The sequence below is a fragment of the Morchella importuna genome (assembly GCF_003444635.1).
Source record: "Morchella importuna strain M04M26 chromosome Unknown Morimp01GS008, whole genome shotgun sequence".
Classification (NCBI taxonomy): Eukaryota; Fungi; Ascomycota; class Pezizomycetes; order Pezizales; family Morchellaceae; genus Morchella; species Morchella importuna.
Window position 1 is genome coordinate 1,069,285 of NW_025763405.1, and position 22,030 is coordinate 1,091,314.

At 47.2% G+C, this 22,030-nt stretch overlaps 1 protein-coding gene across 1 annotated transcript; it reads left to right on the top strand.

Annotated features, from left to right (window-relative positions):
- Window positions 1–19,674: 19,674 nt before the first annotated feature.
- Window positions 19,675–21,277, top strand: LAJ45_03766 (uncharacterized protein; the record flags this gene model as incomplete). Its single annotated transcript, XM_046113350.1, has 3 exons — window positions 19,675–20,251; window positions 20,334–20,337; window positions 20,389–21,277. The coding sequence occupies 3 exons, from the start codon at window positions 19,675–19,677 to the stop codon at window positions 21,275–21,277; spliced, it is 1,470 nt and encodes a 489-aa protein (XP_045973643.1).
- Between the last annotated feature and the right edge of the window lie 753 nt (window positions 21,278–22,030).

Genomic DNA, 22,030 nt, shown 5'->3' on the forward strand with positions numbered 1-22,030 from the left:
GTTATAAGAGCTTTGAAGCAATGAGAATTTAGTACGGCGTGTCCGAGCCCGAGCTGAGTTCTTCTAAAAGTCTTTCTGAATGGGGCAAGATCCTATGAACCTGCTGAACAGGCTAGCCCGTTTAAATTTTGTATGGTGCTTCTGAGCAGGACAACCCATTGGGAAAACTCACTGGACCAGGCGTCCATATATATGATTCTCAATATCATGTTATTCTGAGCGGGGTATTGTACGGTCTAAGCTAACCTAGAGCATAGACCAAGTCATGTCGCTGTGATACGTGAAGAAAAATGCGCAAGATTATGATAGTATATATGACTCGCCAGTACTCTTCCGTCTCTCTTTCGGGGTTGACCACTTTTCTTATCCGGCCTTTTTACGGTCTCTCACATTTGTTAACTATTATTATTTTTCCTAGGAACCTACTTGATACGTGTTTAGGTCTTGTTGATACATGTTTGAGTCCTATTACGTACGTCTATTTTCAAATTTTGCTACCCATCACTTATTTCATGTAGGTACACTACTTGGCGATCAATTCGGATGGATAGAATAGAACGGAGTGAGCTCCACCGCTACTGCTGTTAGTCTAATGCTCCGAGACCGATCCGGCAGTTCCGGAAACTCTTCCCCCGGAAGACGATGCATCTTTCATCTCCTCGTAGACGGCCGGATATCATTCATTAATGCGTATATATATGATAACAAGCCGCATGTAAATAAATATATACGGCCGAATCGCGCGGAGTCGCATCCTTATAGAACGTGCGGATACCCTTATAACAGGGATAATTTGTGTCTACAAAGGCTATTATGACCCGAGAACCCATAAGATTCGAATTCGACTGTAAATACCCAACCGTCCGGAGCTACTAGTAAAGTCGTTTACTATATTGTTTACGTGAAAAGTGGTGAGTGTGCAAAGGATAGCGGGTCTTTGGTCTTGCCACCCTTTACCTTAACCACCTCCGGCCGGCTTCAAAAGCACGTGAGCAATATAATATGCGACATTGCTACTAGTAGTGTCGAACGACCGGACGGTAGCTAAGTAATGTATTTACCTATAACTAACCGGTTGGTTAGGAATAATTTTATCTGGTATATAATTTTATAAGCTAATTCAAATCTTTGACCATCCCCAAGGGGGGTGTTCACGGAAAATCAATTCGCTATTGAATCACATGCATGAAACCATATCAACGAGTGATACGTTGTGATTGAAACCACCACAAAGTGGCAGGCAGTATCACAAGACAATGTCGCACCGCAGCCTACATGGGGCACAGAAAAATCCTCTGCCTTTTTCTCGCTACCATTTAAGCCGTGATAACCACCATCATTATTAGGCTCATCTCTTTTCCATCTGCTCTACATACATGTACTTAGAGTATGGTTGCGGACACCTGTAACCGGAGGACATTTGACCTCAAGCTTTGGGGGCGATGGCTTTCCAACCACCACACCTAAAATTATTTTCTCTCTGTTAAATGATGCTTTAGCCTCTGCTCTACATAATGGCAGAGTCTAATTAATTTTATCGTTTATGGTTGTGGAATTATTGAATTTCTAAAAGTTGAGTTTTTGGTAAGGGACCAAACAAATGTCGCCCAAAGTTGCCTATTTCGGAAATAGTTTTAGAGCGTTATGCATTTTAATTACCTGATTAGGCAATTCTCCGACCACCTCTTAATATCATTGAAAGGTCTTGGCACGAAAGTGCAACAAAAGTGCCAGGTTATTACTTGATTGGGAAAGTGATAGCCAAAAAACACCAATGTCGTATATAGCTACTCCGAATATAGGTGTCCGCACACTCTATGCGCGCAGCGCGCTGTCATACAAAAAGCAAGAAAACTATTCCTCGATCCTCAATGGCCAGGTTTGACGCGGGTAGATACATGCAGAAGAGGGCTTGTTCTAAAAAAAGGGCCGAAGGGCCAAGCTTTTTTGGTAACTGCATACTTGTTTACCACGAAAAGAACCAGTTGCTCAGGGCAAGGATTATTTGTATGGAGTGGCGGTGATCTCTCATACAAACTATCCCTGTTTCCGTCACTTGCATTTTCTGGTTCTTTTCGTGATAAACGAGTACATGTGTTATTTTTGGAGTTTGCGGAAAAGTCAACGGGAAGCACACATAGCCTCAACGCCAGCTCGGAGAGCCGCATCAATGTGGTGATGAGCTTTTTGCTTTTTCTGTCTACGTGCATAAATATTCGTCGTGGAATACTACGGTGGGGGAAGATAGATAGATAGATAGACTTTTATATTGCTTTGAAGTACAAGACTTATCGCACGGGTGGGGGAAGAGGATGCATATGTAGGATAGAGGTTGCATACTGTGTTCCAGTGGTGAGTATGATCTTGGTGCTGGGGATAACTCAGTTTATTTAGCAGCTAGAGGGTGTAGAACCTAGCTAGTACTAGCTTAAATCCGCGAGAAGGTCAGATAGAGAGGAGCCAATATATGGATTTAGACATTTTCATTGTTTCATGTTGTATACGTACTCCATAATACTCACTTTACTTCCGCTGCAGAATCTGCACGATCCAAAATACGCCAGAAACCAATGTTTCTCCATATACAAACCAAATCAACGGTCATATCCGAAAAGAACACTTCGCATTACATAATTCACACCCAATAACCGTACCAGCGCGGGTGCACCAGCGCAGGTCATCCAAGAGGCAAATGTCGATAAAGGACAACACTATGACAGTTGGAGGAACAGGTACTTGGTCAGTTGAGGGAGCGGGTACGTATGTGGTCCATTCAGGTGGCCAGACGATACCTGTCTTTATTATGGATCAGTTAAATAGCTAAATAAACTCCATCCTTTGTAATAAATCACATTTAAGAAGACATCACAACAATGTATACATACCGTCGCAGCTCGATATCCCGGAACTCAATGCACCGGACCCCTTGCTGTCCCGTGCGGGATCCTCTGGGAATATTTTTTGTTTTCTACTGGAAAATCAGTTTACTATCCCGGATCCTTTGCTATCCCGTACGAAATCTCTAGAATATTGGAAACCTCAATAATCTCTAACCTGTCTCTAACGACCCTTACTCAGATGGTCAGTTTCCGTTGCCGAGTTTGTGACTGCGACTACTGACACATGGCTTGAGCTCGAAATAGAATTGTGCTCAACAGAAAAATTACAGCAAAGGAAGTTAAGTCGGTCAGTACAAAGCAAGGTGATGAAAAAGGGCTCTGGACGTTTTGGCCCGTGCCTTAGTTTCGTGGCTGAGCTTTTAAAACAGTTTCGATATCTCGTCATGTCAGTCAGTCAAATCAGATGACAGTCCCGATAAATTAACTTTATGCGAGAAGTACTAACGCGGCTATCTGAGTGTTTTTGCTGTTATAACAGAGGTACATATGTATCTCGTTAGATATCTGATGGACTTGTTATTCTGGTTTAGTCCGGGGGTTTCCATGCATGATGTGCTGCAGTCTAATCTCGCCCATAGGCTTGCGCTCGGCCCAGATCACTTCTATTGGAAGCCTAGATATACACGGTCACACCACGGGCCGGTACTGATCATAGCGTTACATATATATCCTCAATCTTCCCCGCCGCACGTCATAAAGTGCCAGCCAAACAAAGCACTTACCAAATCGTCCCGTTTGGCGCCGGTCGTGTGAACCCTAGGTCGAGCCTGCGGGCCCAGTGCAGGTATCGTTTCAGCACACATAGGAGTACGGAGATCTTGGGAGCCACCCACAGGGCTAGACTAAAATTGCTGGGTGGAGGTTTCTACCGAGATGAAGTGCCCAAAAAAAGGCAGAGGCGTCTATAGCTATACGTCCACACTTTGGCCCCCATTTGTGGGTTTGAAGCAAAATTTAAACCCGGCGCCATGTCTTCAAGGGATATAAGACCGCATGTACATACCAGGCCGAGGAGGCTCCTGACTTCAGACATGAGGACATCCGGTGGAGAGAGTGTTTTTAGTCTCTGACGGGTACCTGCGTCCTCCCCTTTTGGAGTTCTTAACGAACTCTGGCATCAAAAAAATGCAGTGTAACGGCTTATATATAATTAAGCAAACTGCTGAACCTCCTAGTGCCGCGCTTCGAGTCGCCAGCTCATCGCGGAGAAGGGAACTTCAAACACGATCAGTACTTTTAGGGTTCGATAGAGAAAATTCGCAAAGGACCGGGCAATCGAGGATCTATTCGTTGATGATGGGAGCTGAGGGTGTACCGGGGGTTCACCTTAAATACCGAGACACCTTGGATTTTGTATGGGAACCGCCCATGGCAACCAAAAAGCAGCCAATGAATTTTGGTCTTGGCCCTGAAATTTGTATGGGGGAAAAAAGTATGAAGACACTTCATATATTAGTATACTCACTCAAAAATCTAAATATTTTCATAAAAATACAAACAAAATAACCAGGTAATAGCCCTTGCTCTGGCCATCACCTTAATAGCAATCCTAAACTTTCAAACATGTTTTTCGTGGAGTTCAGAAAGAGCATCAGTGGAAAAGAGGGGATGGACTGGGAGGTTGCATTGCAAAAGCTGTAACACACACAATTCAAATAACCTCTTTGCCACCAAGTGTCCTTTTTTTTTGAATCGACCAATAGCAAATGCCCACTGGCCCTTACAACCCAAAATGGGGTTCTTAGTATTTACCCTTAACTCCCATTACAAATTGTTCCAAAAGTGGTTAGCTAACTCTTACATATCTAAACGCGTTTAATAGCAATCTGATTTTTTCCAAACCTTTCACATCACAGGAGCTAGGTGTTTGAGGAAATGTCCAATGCTAAGCTGTAATTCTGTAGCGTTTAAACCTATGATATTGTAGACCGGATTTCTTTACCTTGATGGTTGATGATACCCTCAAGTCGAAGCAGAATCCTACTCTATTTATACATGTTGAACTCTATCATGATGCCAAGGCCCGCTTTCTAGTACAGCGAGATATAAAAAGTGATCGAGTATACTTTGCTTAGGGGTGTGAGACACTTGATAGTATCGACCCCCCTATTGTTAAACGCTGTAGAAGTATCTTGAAGGGTCAATCAAACCTATCTTCAAAACAGCCAAAATGTAACGGCAATATTATATTTCGGCTAAGGTGATAGATTGGGTTGTGAAGAGAAGGAATCGCGCAGTTGGACTATGATTTGTAATGGGTTTTCTGTTATGTTCTTTCGGTTTCCGTTACGCAAGATATTAGTCATCAACGGACTAGGAGTTGGATATATAAGGGGGTGTTGTCTCGTGCCTTTTCATGTTTTCCTTCCTTTCCTCTTCTCTTCACGGAATCTTCTGTATGTACTCCACGAATACTACTTTGTTCTACGCCTCGTCATAGGGTTCAACTAGTTAGTCATACTAGGAAGAGCCACTCCATAGTCCATAGTCTCGAATACCTATTGCCACGTTCTCGCCTCGGTTGTATTCCTCGGCACTATAGTCGCTACGTCCATAGTCCCCCGTTACACAAAATGATGGTAATCAAGTCAGATTCGAAGCCAAAAGAGTTTCAAACTTGTGAGACCCAGTACTCTATGATAATTACTATCCACGAGAAGAGAAACCTATCCAATAAAATAGCCAAAAAAATAGGTATACCAAAGAGTACCTGTTTTTCAATTGTCAAATTCGACAAACAGCACCGAGAAGCCGGTGCAAAAACTACCTACACCAAAAATGCAGCTAAAAATGGGTTGTCCATTGAAACTTACTAGCTCCAGAAAGAGACATTTCCTTATTTGCACTGTACGTCAATTCCATCGAACCACCCTCAACCATGTTATTAAAATCCTACCTCACTCAATTACACTTAAGATCACTAGATCCTATTTGGTATTGGCAGTCATCTATAGAGGGAGGGCAAGGAGAAAGCCTTTATATAAAAATTTTCATATGTATAGGAGATTGATTTGTTGTAAAAATCGAAAACATTCAAGTTGGTTCAATATTGGAGAATTGGGGTGACATTATTTGCACAGAAGAATTAAGATTTAGGTCAAATATCTTGTAGTCATCTTTTGGTTTCTCAGGTAAAAGGGGAAGAAGATTTACTTTACTTCCCTATATTTTTATTTAAGAGTATCAGGATGCCAGTTATGATTTGAATATGTAACGGGGACAGTCTTTCCACGTATCGTTAGAATCCGATAGAAAGATACGGCCGTGCAAGATAGAAATCAGGCTTAGATTATTCAAAGATTCTTTCGTTTAAAACTCAATAATCTTTAAGGGCTCTGCTACCGAGTAGAAATTACTTAATAGCTCTGATGAAGACTTGTGAGAAACGGATAGTTGAGCAGGGAGGATCCTGAGTACTTATACTCCAAAGAATTCTGTTCCCCTGCTCCTACTTCCTTACTAAGTTCCAGTGGTGCCTTTCAGCGGAAGGGAAACAATACTACCGCTACCCCACTTCTCTCTAAACGTTAGTGGGTGTTTCCAGTTCTGAGAACAACCACCCTTAGTCAAAGCCTTTGTAACACCTGCAGTGTTGGCTGTCACACAACCGGGGCCTGCATGAATGAGCTGCCGCTCAAGTGTAAGCTTAATTGTTGCTGTAGAGCTTTTCGCTTATTGTAGACTTCCCAGGCAAGGTCCCTGCCACTATCGGCGGACTTATCATACTCAAAGAGTGTAGAGGATCGCCGGACACTCAGAGATTCACTCTGGTTGACCTTCTAATCATTGTTGAGGCATAGACTCGTCAGTCATTACTCCCATGAAGAGATCCTCTTCCTAGCGCTCAGAATGTAGTTGCTTTGACAGCTGGTAGCTGTAACAGAGGTCTATGGGCGTAGAGACTATGGTGCCAAGGAATACGACCGAGGCGAGAACGTGGCAATAGGTATTCAAGACTATGGACTATGGAGTGGCTCTTCCTAGTATGGCTAACTAGTTGAACCCTATGACGAGGCGTAGAACAAAGTAGTATTCGTGGAGTACATACAAGATAGATAGATAGTTTTTATATTGCATAGAAGCACATAGCTTATCGCACGCCTACACTACCGCCAAAGACAAAAGAAAAGTACGTACAAATACCGCGCGATATGGTGTAGATGAACAGAAACTAAGCGACGAACAAAGTAACAACACTACAGTAGAAATGAAATCCCAAAAGCTTATCCGTCAAACAACATAAAGTCAATCGTCTATATACCCGTTCACCATAAACCAGGATCATTACCAACGCCTAAAAGGAAGTACTGCACGAAGGCGAGGCGAGAGACCGCCGAAGCATCAGGTGCGAAAGCACAGGGAGGGGGTGTCGATGGGGTCCCTGAGAGTCTGCTCGTCAGGCAGCAGGGGGTTAAGGTAGGAATGGCACAGAGGCAAAGTGTAGATGGGGTGAGCGTGAGCCGCTACCTGTTGGTGGTCTTTACAGTGGTGACATTCCAACTCGATTTCCGTAGTATATGGGGTGGTCGCAATCGTGGGTGCCGACCGTGTCTTGATGGGGTGGCCTCGGTTGTAGTACCGGGCCGATAGGGTTGGGTGAGTGGGGAAGCCGACTTGGTTAAATGGGTTGCCTGGCTAGGGCCGTAAAGCAGGGTAAGGCCCAATGAATGGACCTCGCGTAAGGTAAGGAACGAATGTTTCACGACCGTAAGGTCGCTAACACCGTGGGTTATCGTAGGCTTTGGCAATGGGTCTGCGCTGACCTCCAGACTATTGAGAGAGTGCCGATACGACGTAGAGAGGGGTAGCCTCGAAGGGCTGGTCGTTTGGGTGTCGCGATCGGGGGCGCCGACGGGTTTGAGGAGTGGTAAGAAGAAGGACGGCTCCTAGTGAAAGGCTTCAACTCGGTAGATAGGGGGACGTCTCGCTCAGGGCCTGAAGCAATTCGAGAATCAGGATGTTGAAATGGGAGGGGGTCCTGTCACTCGCGCGGTCGGGCGCGAGTAGATACAAGAGGTTCCGTGAAGCGAAGAGGAAAGGAAGGAAAACATGAAAAGGCACGAGACAACACCCCCTTATATATCCAACTCCTAGTCCGTTGATGACTAATATCTTGCGTAACGGAAACCGAAAGAACATAACAGAAAACCCATCACAAATCATAGTCCAACTGCGCGATTCCTTCTCTTCACAACCCAATCTATCACCTTAGCCGAAATATAATATTGCCGTTACATCGGTTGGTGTTGAATTCCTTGCACCAGTTGGTTAGGTAGGTCGGGAATTTTTGTTGGGTAATGATTTCTGCGAGTAGGAGGTGGTCCACGGAGTTCAAGGCTCCTTGTATATCATTTGTGAGGAGGGCTGGTCTGTCTGGGGTAGTTCCTGTAATTCGTTTGATTAGGAGGTTTTGTTGAATGGGTGTGAGGGTGCGGATTAGGGCATCGATCGCTGAAATTGTTGCCCTGCCTCCGAATTGGTCTTTGGTAAGTGTTTCCAAGATGGATCCGGCTGTACATAGTCTTGTTGCCACTTTTTTTTCCAATACCTTGCTGAAGCATTGCAATAGGGAAATCGGTCGGTAGGCTCTGGCCGATGAATAGTCCGGTTTGCCTGGTTTTGGGATTGGTACACATTTTGCCACTTTCCATCGGTCTGGTTGGACTCCGTGGCGGAGCATGGCTGAGAACATGTCTTGAAATAGTTGGATGTTTGCTTTAATCGTGGCCTGGATGAATGGGTATGGGATGCCGTCGGGGCTGGTGACCGAGTGTGTTGGACATGATTTGATTGCGGATAACATTTCCTCTGGTGTAACTTCCTGGAAGGTGTCACTAAGATCAAACGATGGGGGTCTGATTTGGAGTGGGGGGTTGTTGGGGGACGTCCAATTTGTGGGGAAGAGTTGGGCTTTTAGAGCTTGGCACTTCCCCGCAAACGTTTCTTCACCTTGTATGGTTGGGATTGTAACGTCCCTTCTTCTTCCTGCATTGAGTAGTTTCCAGATGATGCTTCCTTTAGCCTCCGCGAGTTCCTTCTCCCTTTGTTCTGCTTTGGCTTTGCGGATCAGTGATGTCCATTTCCTGCTCGTTTTCCTGAAAGTTTCTCTATCCTCATCTTTTTGGGTTTTCCTGGCTTTCCTTTACGCTATGTTAAGGGTTGTTTTGAGCTTCTTCAGCTCCGGGGTCCACCATTTTTTTGATTTGATGTGTCCTTGGCTCCATGGGGTGACTTGATCTATTAGGTTGTCTATGTGTTCAAGTATGAAGTCGACTGATTGTTTTCTATGGTTCTGGGATTCCCACGCCTCGGGGGGGAATTGGAGGCTTGAGATGTTTTCTTCCAGTTTTTCCCAGTTCGTTCGATGCCATAGTCTTCTGGGTATGTGGGGGAGTTTTTCTATCCGTAACTGTACTATGGTCTTCCTGTGATCAGAGCCTGCGCCATGGCGGTCGATGTTCCAGCAGACGTCATGTTCCAGGATAGGTCCTTTGATCAGGGTCAGGTCGATGATGGTTGGTCTGTTGTTGTTTCTGGGGAAGTGCGTGAATTCGCCCGGTTCGTTGAGTAGGGATAGCTTTTGTCGATCGATCCATTTTTTGAGCTTCTTGGATCCGGATTTGTCTGCTCTGATTGTGTTGGTGTAGTCGTGGGATCTGTGTCCATACCAGAGCTGGTGGTGGCTGTTGAAGTCTCCCATGACGAGGCAGTTTTGGATGGTGATTATCTGGCGAGAGATTTCTGTGAAGGGTCCGCTTCGCCCTGGTGAGTATATGTTGAGAATTTGTGTCTTTTGGTTCTTTATTTCTACCGTGGCGGAAACGATGAAGTTGTTGTGCGTGTAATGGTGTTTTGGTTTTAGATTGGCGTGTTTTTGATATATGTGGCGGCTTTGGTGCCCTGGTTGCTGGCTGTAACGGGGGTCTATGGACGTAGGGACTACGGTGCCAAGGAATACAACCGAGACAAAGACGTAGCAATAGGTATCCGAGACTATGGGCTATGGAGTGATTCTGCCTAGTATGACTAACTAGTTGAGTCCTATGACGAGACGTAGAACAAGGTAGTATTCGTGGAATAAATACAAGAAGTTGCGTGAAGAGAAGAGGAAAGGAAGGAAAACATGAAAAGGCACGAGACAACACCCCCTTATATATCCAGCCTCCAGTCCGTTGATGACTCATACCTCGCGTAATGGAAACCAAAAGAACATAACAGAAACCCCATTACAAATCCTAATTCAACTGCACAATACCTTCTCTTCACGATACAATCAATCATTCTAACCGACCGGTACTATTGCCGTTACAGATTACGCCCCCCTCCAAGGCTTACCTCCTGGTAGGCTTTGGTTTTCGTGGATAACGTTCATGAAATTGTCGAACGATGTCAGGCGAATGCTTAAGGTCCGATAATGGCTGCCACGAGGTATCGTCATATCCTACATACCGTACCAGCTACTCAACCATTCCCTTGCGTTTCCTAGAATCCAAAATGTCTTCGACTTCCCATTCCTCCTCCCCTTCGATCTCAACTGGGGGTGGTGGTGATAGTTGTTGTCCCGGTAATTGATTGCCTGCTTCAGGTGACAATAATGAAACATGGAATACTGGATGGATCTTCATGGAACGGGGAAGTTCGAGCTCGTAAGCATAGGGGTTGACGATTCGTTTGATACTGTAAGGACCAATCCGTTTCCAATCAAACTTCTTGGAGGGTCGCTTTGTTAGAACATTGCGTGTCGATAAGAAAACTTTATCTCCTATACAATAGCGAGGAGCAGGAGAACGATTGAGATTCGCCGATTCCTCTTGTATCCGTTGTGACCGAAACATTTCGCTCTTCAGAAATTCCACCACCTCCTTCATTTCCTTTGCGATGCTGTTGGCCTGATCTTCCACTGTCGTTTTGCCATGTTCCAAGGGGCCAAAAGTCATACTGGGATTTCTTCCCGAGTTGGCATAGAAAGGAGAGACTTTTGTTGTTTCCGAAGTATGATTATTTGTGGCGAACTCGGCCATTGCCAATAGCCGGACCCAATCATCTTGTTGGTAAGAGACATAACTTCGGAGATACTGTTCCATAATGGCATTGATTCTTTCAGTTTGTCTATCGGTTTGGGGATGAAATGCGGTGGAGAATCGTGGAGATATTTCCAGGTGTTTGCAAAGTGACTTCCAAAATTCCGCGACAAATTGCGTTCCTCTATCGGACATAACCGTATCAGGTAGTCCATGTAGTTTCCAAACGTTATCGATATATAGCCTTGCTACTTCCTTCGAATCCACCTCTTTAGTTGTTGGTATTAGGTGTCGCATTTTGGTTAGTCTATCTACAACAACTAGGATCGCATTGTAACCATCGCTCGCAGGGAGGTCGGTAACAAAATCCATCGAGACATCTGTCCATGGTCCATCGGGTATTGGCATTGGGCGAAGTACTCCATAGGGCGCATTGCGTGGTGCCTTGCTACGGACACACATATTGCAATTCCTAACATATCGATCGACATCTTTTCGCATTTGTGGCCAATAACACTCCCGACTTAAGAGTTCCAAGGTCTTTGCTCTACCCGGATGGCCTGGCGATGGTTTGTCATGATGTTCTTTCAGGAGTCTCAGCCGGAGGTCATTGTCCTTTGGTACGTAGAGTGCGCCTCGATAAAGTAGCCGACCGTTGTTGTCTTCAGTACATTCGGCAAGTGAAATTTTATTTGAATGACGAACATCGCTTCGAAGCATAACGAGGATCTCGTTTGGGAAACTATCAATTTGGTAAGCTTTTGAAAATAATTCCTCCACAGTGGGCATTCCTTCAGCGGATTCATTTACAAAGAACCCGCGAACAAACTTAGCTTTGTATCCAAATTTTTTCTCTTCAGAACCACCCGGCTCTGATGCATCAACCGTTCATCCCCCTCTTTAGGTAGGTCACCTGACCTTCTAGTTAATGCATCCGGTTTTGCTCCTTGTTTTCCTGGTCGAAATTGTATAACGAAATCGAAACGTGAAAGAAATTCAGACCAACGAGCCTGTCGACGATTTAACAATTTTGTCGTCATGAAATATTCCAGATTTCGGTGATCGCTGAGGACTTCAATAGGGAATTGTGCTCCTTCTAGATGATGTCGCCACTCCTCGAAACATCGTACGATTGTTAGAAGTTCTTTATCGTAGATTTCATAGTTACATTCCGCAGGGGAATGTTTCTTCGAAAAGAAAGCTACTGGATGTAAAACTCCCTCATCATCACGTTGTGATAGAATCCCTGCCGAAACATAGTCGGTTGCATCAGTTTCCACTACAATCTTTCGATTCGGATTGAAATTGACTAGTATAGGTGCCGTTGTGAACATCTTCTTCAAGGCTTGAAATGCTTTCTCCTTTTCATCCGTCCATTCGAATTTAACATTTTTCTTTGTTAGGGCTGTAAGCGGGGCGACAATCTTTGAATATCCCAAAATAAACCGTCGATAAAAATTTGCAAATCCCAAAAATACTTGAACATCATGAAGATTTGTCGGTGTAGACCATTCTAGAACATCAATAACTTTCCTTGGATCCATTCTATTGCCATTTGGGGTGAGGATTAGGCCGAGATATTTCGTTTCTTGAACCATAAATTCGCATTTTTCAGGTTTGAGGTGGACATGATTCTCATCAAGTACCCTTAAAACCTTTTGAATATGGTCTTTGTGTTCTGCAAGGGATTCGGAATAGATAAGAATGTCGTCTAAATAGGCCGTCACAAATTGATCGAGATAAGGGCTCAGGATGTCATTGATCCAGTGTTGAAATGTAGCCGGAGCATTCGCTAATCCAAAAGGCATTACCGTATATTCAAAGTGTCCATATCGAGTCCGGAATGCCGTTTTCCATTCATCCCCTTGCGCTATCCTGATTTGATTATATCCCCAGCGTAAATCCAATTTAGTATAATATTTTGCTTTCGACAATTTGGTCAAGGTTTCCTTCAATAACGGTAATGGGTATCGGTTCTTAATCGTGATTGCATTGAGGCCCCGATAGTCGACACACAAACGAAGAGTTCCATCAGCTTTCTTGACAAATAGGATAGGTGCCCCCGCTGGTGATTCACTATGACGGATAATCCCCTTAGGTAGGTTCTCTTGAAGGTAGTCCCAAAGTGCCTTCAACTCTGTTTGGGATAAAGCATATATTGGTCCCCATGGTGGTTGTTTGCCTTCTTCTAATACTATCTTCATATCATGGAACGGTCGATGTGGCGGACGCGCTGAAGCATCATATTCTTCAAACATGTGGATATAGCGGTGGAACTCCTTCGGTATTAGTTGTTTGATATCGATAGTAGGTTTTTCGGTCGCTGAGACGGTAACGGTATGAGTTTCAGGTAGGGGAATTGATATACCATGAACCGTAATTGCAGTTCCACTAAGCGAGCAATGTTGACAGCAGCTTTGAGAGTCGAATATAAGCAAATTTTCTTTTGGTCGAATCGTAACATCATGGCGTCGCATCCAAGGTATCCCCATCACAATCGGATAGTTTCCCAACTTTGTCACAAAACATGACGCAGTCTCTCGATGGCCATGAATGTCTAGCGAGACATCAACAATATGAGTAATCTACCCTGACTTGATAGGTCTGCCATCTATAACGTCTACATGTCGTGGTATTTTGAGTGGGGTCATGGTGAGATTGTTGTGGCGTGCAAAAGATTCATCGATGAAAGCATATCCTGAGGCTCCGGTATCAATAAGGGCGTAGGTGGGTACGAAAGTATTTTTATTCTGTGAAATTGAACAAGTTACTACAAATTGGTTCCCATCCATTTCCTCCTCTGATACCGAAAAACCAGAAATATGCATTTCAGAAAAATCCTTAAATGGTCCCTAGGCTAAGCCACTTAGTGCAGGGACAAATCTTTTGCCGACTCGTTATCGCTTCCATCATTTTCCTCTACCCTCAATGCTGCTCCTCTCATCACCGGTCTCCTTGGTTGATTTCCAGTTGCCCTTGCTTGGGGGCAATCCCTAACCATATGTCCGACTCCTCCGCAATAGAAACATCGGCCCTCAGCTAAGCGGGCGTTTCTTTCAGTAGGGGTGGGGCGACGACGTCCCCCGGACAGATCCATTGGTACATCACCTCCCGGGCGAAACGAGGGATGGTTCTCAGCAGTAGGTGCATTGACAGCTGGGGCGGCAGCGCGAGGGGTAGGCACAGGATTCGCTGGTGGGGGACGAGAGGTCGGAGCAGCAGTAGCACTCCAAGGCTTTTTACTTCCTCGCTTAGCCTCTGCCGCTCGTTGTCGATTATCTAACCGTTGCAAAAGTGTCGCGCAGGCATCTACTGTCGCAGGAGTTTCATGGTGTATCATTGATTCATCGAGTTCCGCATTAATGCCTTCCATCAAAGCCTCAATCCTAGAGACCTCATCCATCCCTGACTCGGCAGCATACCATTGGAATTCGGCGAAGTAATCAGCAAAGGTTCGGTTTCGTTGAAGGATGTTCCTAAGGTTCCTCCTAGCCGTACGCATTCGATCTGGGTCCCCGAAAGCAGTATCCAAGATTTCATAAAACCGTAACATAGAAGGCAAAGCGATGCCTTCTTCTCCGACATATTGTAAGAACTGATTGTCGGCAACGCCCTCCAGTTGACTGAATGCATAAGATAACTTGGACTGTAGTGTGGGGAAGCGGTCGGCATTTCCCAATAGCTTGATTCTCATCTGTTGCTTGAATAAGTGTAGTCTTTCTCGATCGCGATCTCCCCCTGAACACTTCAGGATCTGGGAGTTTTTCCGACCGTTGGGTAACTACTGGGACAGGTGGGACTGGAGGTACCGGTGGGGCATTATCATCTCCGATTGGTTCTTCATCAGGGGCAACCACTTCAACCGCAACTCGGTGGCCCCTGGCAGCGGCTAGATCTCGCTCAAACATTTCCCTCGCATTTCCAGCCTCCCTCTCCACCACCTGTAAGTCCGTTGCATATTGAGCAAGGTCATGTTGTGCCTGTTGAAGAAGTGCATAGCCTTCTATTCCAACATTGCCATCCACCTCTGGATGTTCTTGAAAGAAGGTCTGAAGGGCATCGCTTAGCTGTTGATAATCAATAGGGAGATGTGCCGGCATGGTAGACTATGGTGTTGTACTGGTTGGCAATAGAGGACTCAACTTGGTGTAACGGGGGTCTATGGACGTAGGGACTATGGTGCCAAGGAATACAACCGAGACAAAAACGTAGCAATAGGTATCCGAGACTATGGGCTATGGAGTGACTCTGCCTAGTATGACTAACTAGTTGAGCCCTATGACGAGACGTAGAACAAAGTAGTATTCATGGAATAAATACAAGAAGTTGCGTGAAGAGAAGAGGAAAGGAAGGAAAACATGAAAAGGCACGAGACAACACCCCCTTATATATCCAGTCTCCAGTCCGTTGATGACTCATACCTCGCGTAACGGAAACCAAAAGAATATAACAGAAACCCCATTACAAATCCTAATTCAATTGCACAATACCTTCTCTTCACGATCCAATCAATCATTCCAACCGACCGGTACTATTGCCGTTACACTGGCTGTGAATAGATAAAAAAGAGGGGATTCCGGAGGGTGGCCGTCTTTATTGTTCCATGGTTTTGTAACAAAAGAAAAAGTATGTTGTGGTCCTGTTCTGCTTCCTCCACTACTGACTTTGTTGTGAGCTCGTTTTTCGCACAGTTCAGTTGCTGTTCAATAGCCGTGGTTTTTTTGATGTGGCTCATTGGGTTTTATCCATAGCTGCATCTTCTTGTGGGAGGTCTTGGCCCGGAATGACTACGGGAATTGGTAGCGGGCTTGGGTTTGTGTCTTGTCCGAGTTTGTTGGTGATTCGGACTTTGGTACGTTCTGGGCAGTTGGCGTCTGTTGCCTTATGGGGGGCTTTACAGTGGTAGCACCGGATGGGTGTGTGGACACATCTGACGCCTCCTAAGCATTCGGAGCATGAGTGTTCCTTTGTTTGGTGGTCCTCTGCACAGTGTCCACATCTCCCGGTTTGGTGAGAGCATCTTTCATGTCGGTGGCCACATTCTCAACACTTGGAGCATTGAGTTTCTGGGCTAGCTGGGAGGTAGTTGTTGATTTTGCATTGTCGGTCGAATAAGGTGAGGTATCTTAGTTCGAGGTTATCTTTTGTATATTGTCCTGGGAGTGCAATTATCATTGACGAATGTGTTTTCCCCACTCTGGCCTCGGGTCTGCTGAGCCATCTGGGGATTTGTGCCATTTCGAATGTGGTTCCATAGTTGTTTCTGACTTCTGAGGCCATGACTTGTCCTACTTCATAACCGTCTCCGATTGTTGTCGGAATTCCATGTACGATGAATTTAGACCATCTTGAGTTAACTTTGATGTCAACAAAGGGGACCTTGAGCTCTTTCAGGGCTGCTTCGATTTCTTGTTTGTAATTAAAGACTTCCGAAGCCGGTGTGGCGAATTTGGTTTCCCATACGATGTTGTTTTTTGAGGTTTTCCTAGCGGCAATCAGCTGGCAGTCCAGATTTTCGATTTTGGAGTTGAGTCTAGTCCTGATGTCGGAGGGGGTGACTGGTGATTCCTTGTTTGTTTCGATGATGATTTCTCTGTTGATTTTGGTGACTTCCGGTTTGAATAGGGGGTCCGCTTTGGGTTTGGGTTTCCTCTTGTTCGTTACCACGGTGTATTCAGAGTTGGCGTTTCCTGCTGCAATGGAGACATAAGATTTTTGTGCTGGTGGGGGTGGTGCTTCTCTGCCTTTTCCTTTTGCTTGTTGGGCATGGTTCGGGTTATTGGCGGGTGCGGTGCTGGAGGTAATGGTGGCGGCAGCAGCGACTGCAGTAATGGCAGCGGCTCTTCCTTCAGTAAGTGCTTGATTGCTGGGCCACTTGGTGGAGAGGTTGGTGAGCTGTTGTTGGAGGCGGTGGAGTTTTTCAGATGTTTTGTCCTGATTCTTTGTCATTTCAAACATTTCTTTGGCCAGGATGTCGATGGTGTCTTTAAGGGATTCGTTTTTGGCAGATAGGACTTCGATTGTGGCTTTTAGATCCTTATTGATTCGTTCGGTTGTTTGGTTGAGGGGTTCTAGTGCTACGGTGAGGGCGTTTCTAACTACTTAGGAGATGTAGTTTAAGTCCATTCTGGCATTGGTTTCTTGGGGAATAATGCTGGGGTTGATGTAGTCGTACTTTGGTGCGTACGGTTCATTGTATTGGGTGTGTTCAGCAAAGATAGAAAAAGGTTCGCCGCTGAGTTGGGTATGTTCAATCGTGGTAGACTGTGTTTGTTGGGTTGGTTGAGTGTCGGGAAAGCGTGGGGGGGCCGGGGTTCCTGGTGGGGGGGCTCCTGCAAACCAGGAGTTCAGGGAGGCTTGTTGGGACATCACTGATGTTCCGGATCGAATTGGGTTAGGAAAAACCTCTGATAGGGTTCTCTTCCTGCCCGCGATGTTTGGGGGATTGGGTGGGTTTGGTGAGGCCAGGTAGGTTATTGTTTTTCGCTGTGGTCGCGAGGCTTAAACGAGGGTTGAGGGGTAGAGGGTTCACAACTCAGGAACTAGAGCGTGAATAACTTCGCGTACGAACAGATGTGCGATGAGATACCAATAGATTACGCGGTCTATTGACATACAGGATCGTGTTCGATGAAAAGTTTTATCGAGAGTGCAGGCCAAAAGGTATTGTTGTTCAGAAGTTTTGGTGTTGCGAGGGTAAATACAGGAGATTCCGTAAAGAGAAAAGGAAAGGAAGGGAAACATGAAAAGGCACGAGACAACGCTCCTTTATATATCCAGCCCCTAGTCTATTGATGACTAATACTCTGCGTAACGGAAACTGAAAAGAACATAACAGAAACCCCATTACAAATCATAGTTCAACTGCGCAATACTTCCTCTTCACGATCCAATCCATCACCCTAGCCAGAATATAATATTGCCGTTACAGTAGCTAACCACACTGCCGGTACTTGCATGTCACTGTGCGACTGGCTTCTATCAATAACTTTCAGCATGTAACCGGGCCCTATGTGTACTCATACACCAGACAGTTGAAGTGGCTCCGTTACAGAATACATGTATGAGTTGCTGATGCAGGAGGCCATCGTAGCAGCGTTGCGAGACATCGAGAGTGTAACCAGATATAATGAATGCAGGCTCTGGAGGGTGCCCAGAGGGCATGCTTGAGCATCGCGAGAGCCGCCTGAGCATTAGCGAAGGCACGACAGGCCTCAGAACGGGCAAACCGCCTTCAGAGAATTAAAGTTGGTGGGGTGTCTCCCAAGCCTCCGGTATCTCATGAATACCTGCACGGATTGCTGATGTGGGGGCGACATGTATCGATGGGATGAAAATGAGGGGGATTAAGTTGGCGTAATAATAGCACGATCAAGCCATGGTGTAGTGCTAACTGTGAAAACCTTTAGTAGTGTCATGACAGATCACTCGAGCAGTAGTAGTTGTATCAACCAGGGTGATATGTGATAGATAGGGGGGTATATGTACCTGGGCAACTGATATAAGCACCCTAATTAAACACAAGTACTATGGCTGCTTGCGTGGTGGAATCTAGATGGATGTACACATCAGTGGTACAGGTAATCATTACACTACGAAATCGAGACTATTTCTCTCTAGCTTCTCTTCTCCTTTCTTCTGCTTGCTTGAGACTCTCGCCCCTTTCGATGCTCTCTCTCTCTCTCTCGCTCTCTCTCTCTCTCTCGCTCTCTTTCTCTCTCGCTAATAAACACTCCCTTAGTCCACGATGGGGTTCACTCCCCACACCCCGTGCAAAGCTCCCCTCCCCCACCCCATCGGGAGTGTGTGTTACCAACGCTCTGCCCACCCCTACCCCTGCCCACCCCTGCCCCTGCCTGCCTGCCCCTGCCCTGCCCTGTCGTATTCTGTCCCAAGTTTAGAGCACAGTGCAGGAAAAGGAAAAAAGGTGTGAACCACTCCCAGAAGCACAACACACTCACTCACTGGTTCGGGCAGCAGCAGCAAGGGAAGGCGACCAATGACCTGCAGGGCAGAGGAGAATATCTTGTTCAAGAGGGGAGTGGGCTGCTGTTGTGGTTTGGGTTTGGGGTTTGTTTAGTTTAGTCGTCTGGTTTGTTTAGTTGTTTAGTTGTCGACGGCGGTCTGGCTGTTGTCCGTACGTCTGGCTGGCTGGTTTTCTTTCTCTCTCGCTTTTTTTTTTATTGCTTTCTTTACTTGCTTGGGTAGCTGAGAAGTACCAGTACCAGTGACTTGAGATTTCGAAATTCCTTCTTCTGTACGCAAGTAGTGGTCACTACCCGTACCTTACCGCACCGCACCGCACCGTCCTGTACTCTACCGTCCTGTACCTACCCGTACCCGTACCCGCACCTAAAGAGTGCAGTGCAGTGAGTGAATACAGACAGTGCTCTGCTCTCGGACTCACTTTGCTCGAACCGGACTTGGATATTGCACAGATCTTCACTCTGGAGGTTGATTAATCTGCACCCACATAGTGCAGCAATCACACACACATCACACCATTTCCCACACACACACAAATACACAAAAGGGAAGGCATCTGCCCGTTCTTTTCTTCCTTTCTTCCTTTTTTTTTTTTTTTTGGTTTCTGCTTTGCTGCGATTTGCTTTGACCGATCTTGTACGGTTAAGTCAGGCACGCCCGCTGCTGCTTCTGCTGCTTAAGCTACATCCATTTGTCGCCCATCACCACCAACATCATCAACATCACCAGTAGCACAGCACAGCACCCTCACAGCACCTTACCACACAATGCCCCTGCCCCTGCCCCACCCCCGCCCCCACAAGCGCCAATCCGACTGCCCCTCCGGCTCGCAATGGTACGTCTGCTCCGCCGGCCCCGGCTTCCGCGGCTGCTGCTCCACCGACCCATGCAACACCGGCATCTGCCCCGCCAGCGGCAGCGTAGTCGGGATCGGCTCACCCTCACCCTCGCCCTCACCCACCAGCACCAGCACCCGAACCAGCACTATCACCACCGTGAGGACTAGTACGAGCAGTGTGGGCGCTGGTATTGTCGACACGCCTGTGGCGCGCACGTCGACGTATTCGACGTACTCGGCGTATGCGACGTATCCGAGCGTTGAGGTGACGGCGCTTGCGGAGCCTTCGGCGTCGGTGATGGTGACGGGGAGTGGGAGTGGCGGCGGGGTGGTGGTGGTGACGGAGGCGGGGGAGAGGTCGACGATTACGTTGAATGCGGGGACTGCGACGGTGACGGCGGGGAGTGCGACGGGGGTTGCGGATGCGGCGGCGGGGGGGATGGAGGAGGAGGGACGAGTGTGGCGCCGATTGTGGGCGGGGTGGTGGGCGCGGTGGCGGTGTTGGGGTTGGTGTTGGTTGCGGTTTTGGTGGTGAGGCGGCGGAGGAGGCGGAGGGAGGAGGCGGAGTATGGCGCGGTGGCGGAGAAGCAGGGTATGCTTTCTGTCTTTGGTTATGTAGATACGCAGCTAACACAGACTACAGGTTTCTTCAGCACTCTCTTCCACGGCACGCACCCCCCGCACAGCCCCAGCACCCCCACCACAACCTTCTTCGGCCTCTTTACCAAAAAACCCCACCACCCCCCTCACCACCCTTCCTTCCCCACCTCCCCCGCCCCCGCCTCCACCGACACCAAACACACCCCCCTCCCCCCGCCGGCCTCGCCGAGCTCCCCACCCCCCTCTTCACGCACGACCGCGCCGAGCTCTCCTCCGAGGCCGTCTCCGCGCCATCGCAGCTGTCCACGCCGCTCTACCAGAGCAGCGGGTGGGCGCCGAGTGCGGTCAGCACGTCGAGCACGGGCGCGGTGCTGTCGCCGAAGAGGGAGACGCATTATAGTGATTCGAGTACCGCTGCGGGGGATGGGGCGGGGATGTATGGGTCGGGGGTGCAGGTGCAGGAGTTGCCGGGGTCGCAGGGGGCGTATGGCGGGGGTGGGGTGCAGGAGTTGCCGGCGGGGTCGGGGTCGGGGTATGGGGGGTATTCGCAGCAGGGGTCGTCGCAGCTGTCGTATGCGCAGCAGCATCATCAACAGCAGCAACACTCGCTCGGCCCGCACGCCCACCAGCAGTTGCATGATCACGGCCCGCAACCACCGAGTAGTAGTGCGTCTGCGTCTGCGCCGTCGCAGCCGCAGCAACAGCATAGTTCGGGGTTGAGAGGTGGGGGGTGGCCGGGCGCGGGGATGGTGGCGAATCTGAATAATAGTCTGAGGAGGAAGACGGGGCGGGCTCAGCAGCAGCAGCAGCAGCGGCAGCAGCAGCAGCAAGGACAGCAGGGACACGGGCAGGAGACGCATGTGATGAGCTGGATGAACTATGAGTCGGAGCCGGGGAGTGACGGGCAGGGATCCGGAGGGGTGATTCGGTAGGTTTGCTGTGTGATGGGGGAGGGGAGTGTATAGAATAGGATTGGATAAAATAGGGTACTGGTACGGGTTTGCATGCGTTATGGCTATGGTTACGGTTTGGTTATTGGGCGGGAGTTTTTTGCTGGTTTCTACATTCTTCTTTTCTTTCTACCCTTCCTTCTGTTTTGGATACCTTTTTTTTATACTTCCTTTCTAGATACTTTTTATTTTTCTGCGCATTGCATTGCATGCTTGCATTACGGGGGCCGGGGGCACATTCTTCATCTCCTGCTTTCTATCTATCTAACTAGCATTAAGACGGCGGGCGGGTCTGGGTCGGTGCGCTTGCCTTTTTTTCTTACTTTCTTTATGACGACTATTATCGTAGCCTGGCTCCTGGCTGCGGGTGGTTTTGGCTGTATTTTTAATTAATGTGTATAATCCACTTTTTTCTTTTCATTCCCTTCTTTTCTTTCAGAGCCAACTATAAACGTACATACTACATACTACATACTGCATTCTACATCCTACACACACACTCTCGATCTCGCGGTTAACTTAGCGTACGTTTGGTGAGCATGAGCGTGAGCGGTTTTTTACTACCGACTTTAGTTTGTGTTCTCGTACGGTTGTACGGTTTTGTACGGTTGTACTCGTTTAATATATCACCGCACCCTGCCGGCTTGTACCACAGCTACATGTATACATCTCGGTAGAGTACAGTTGCGAGTCGACAATTGAGCAAGGTCGCGGATGGGGCGGATAGATACATGG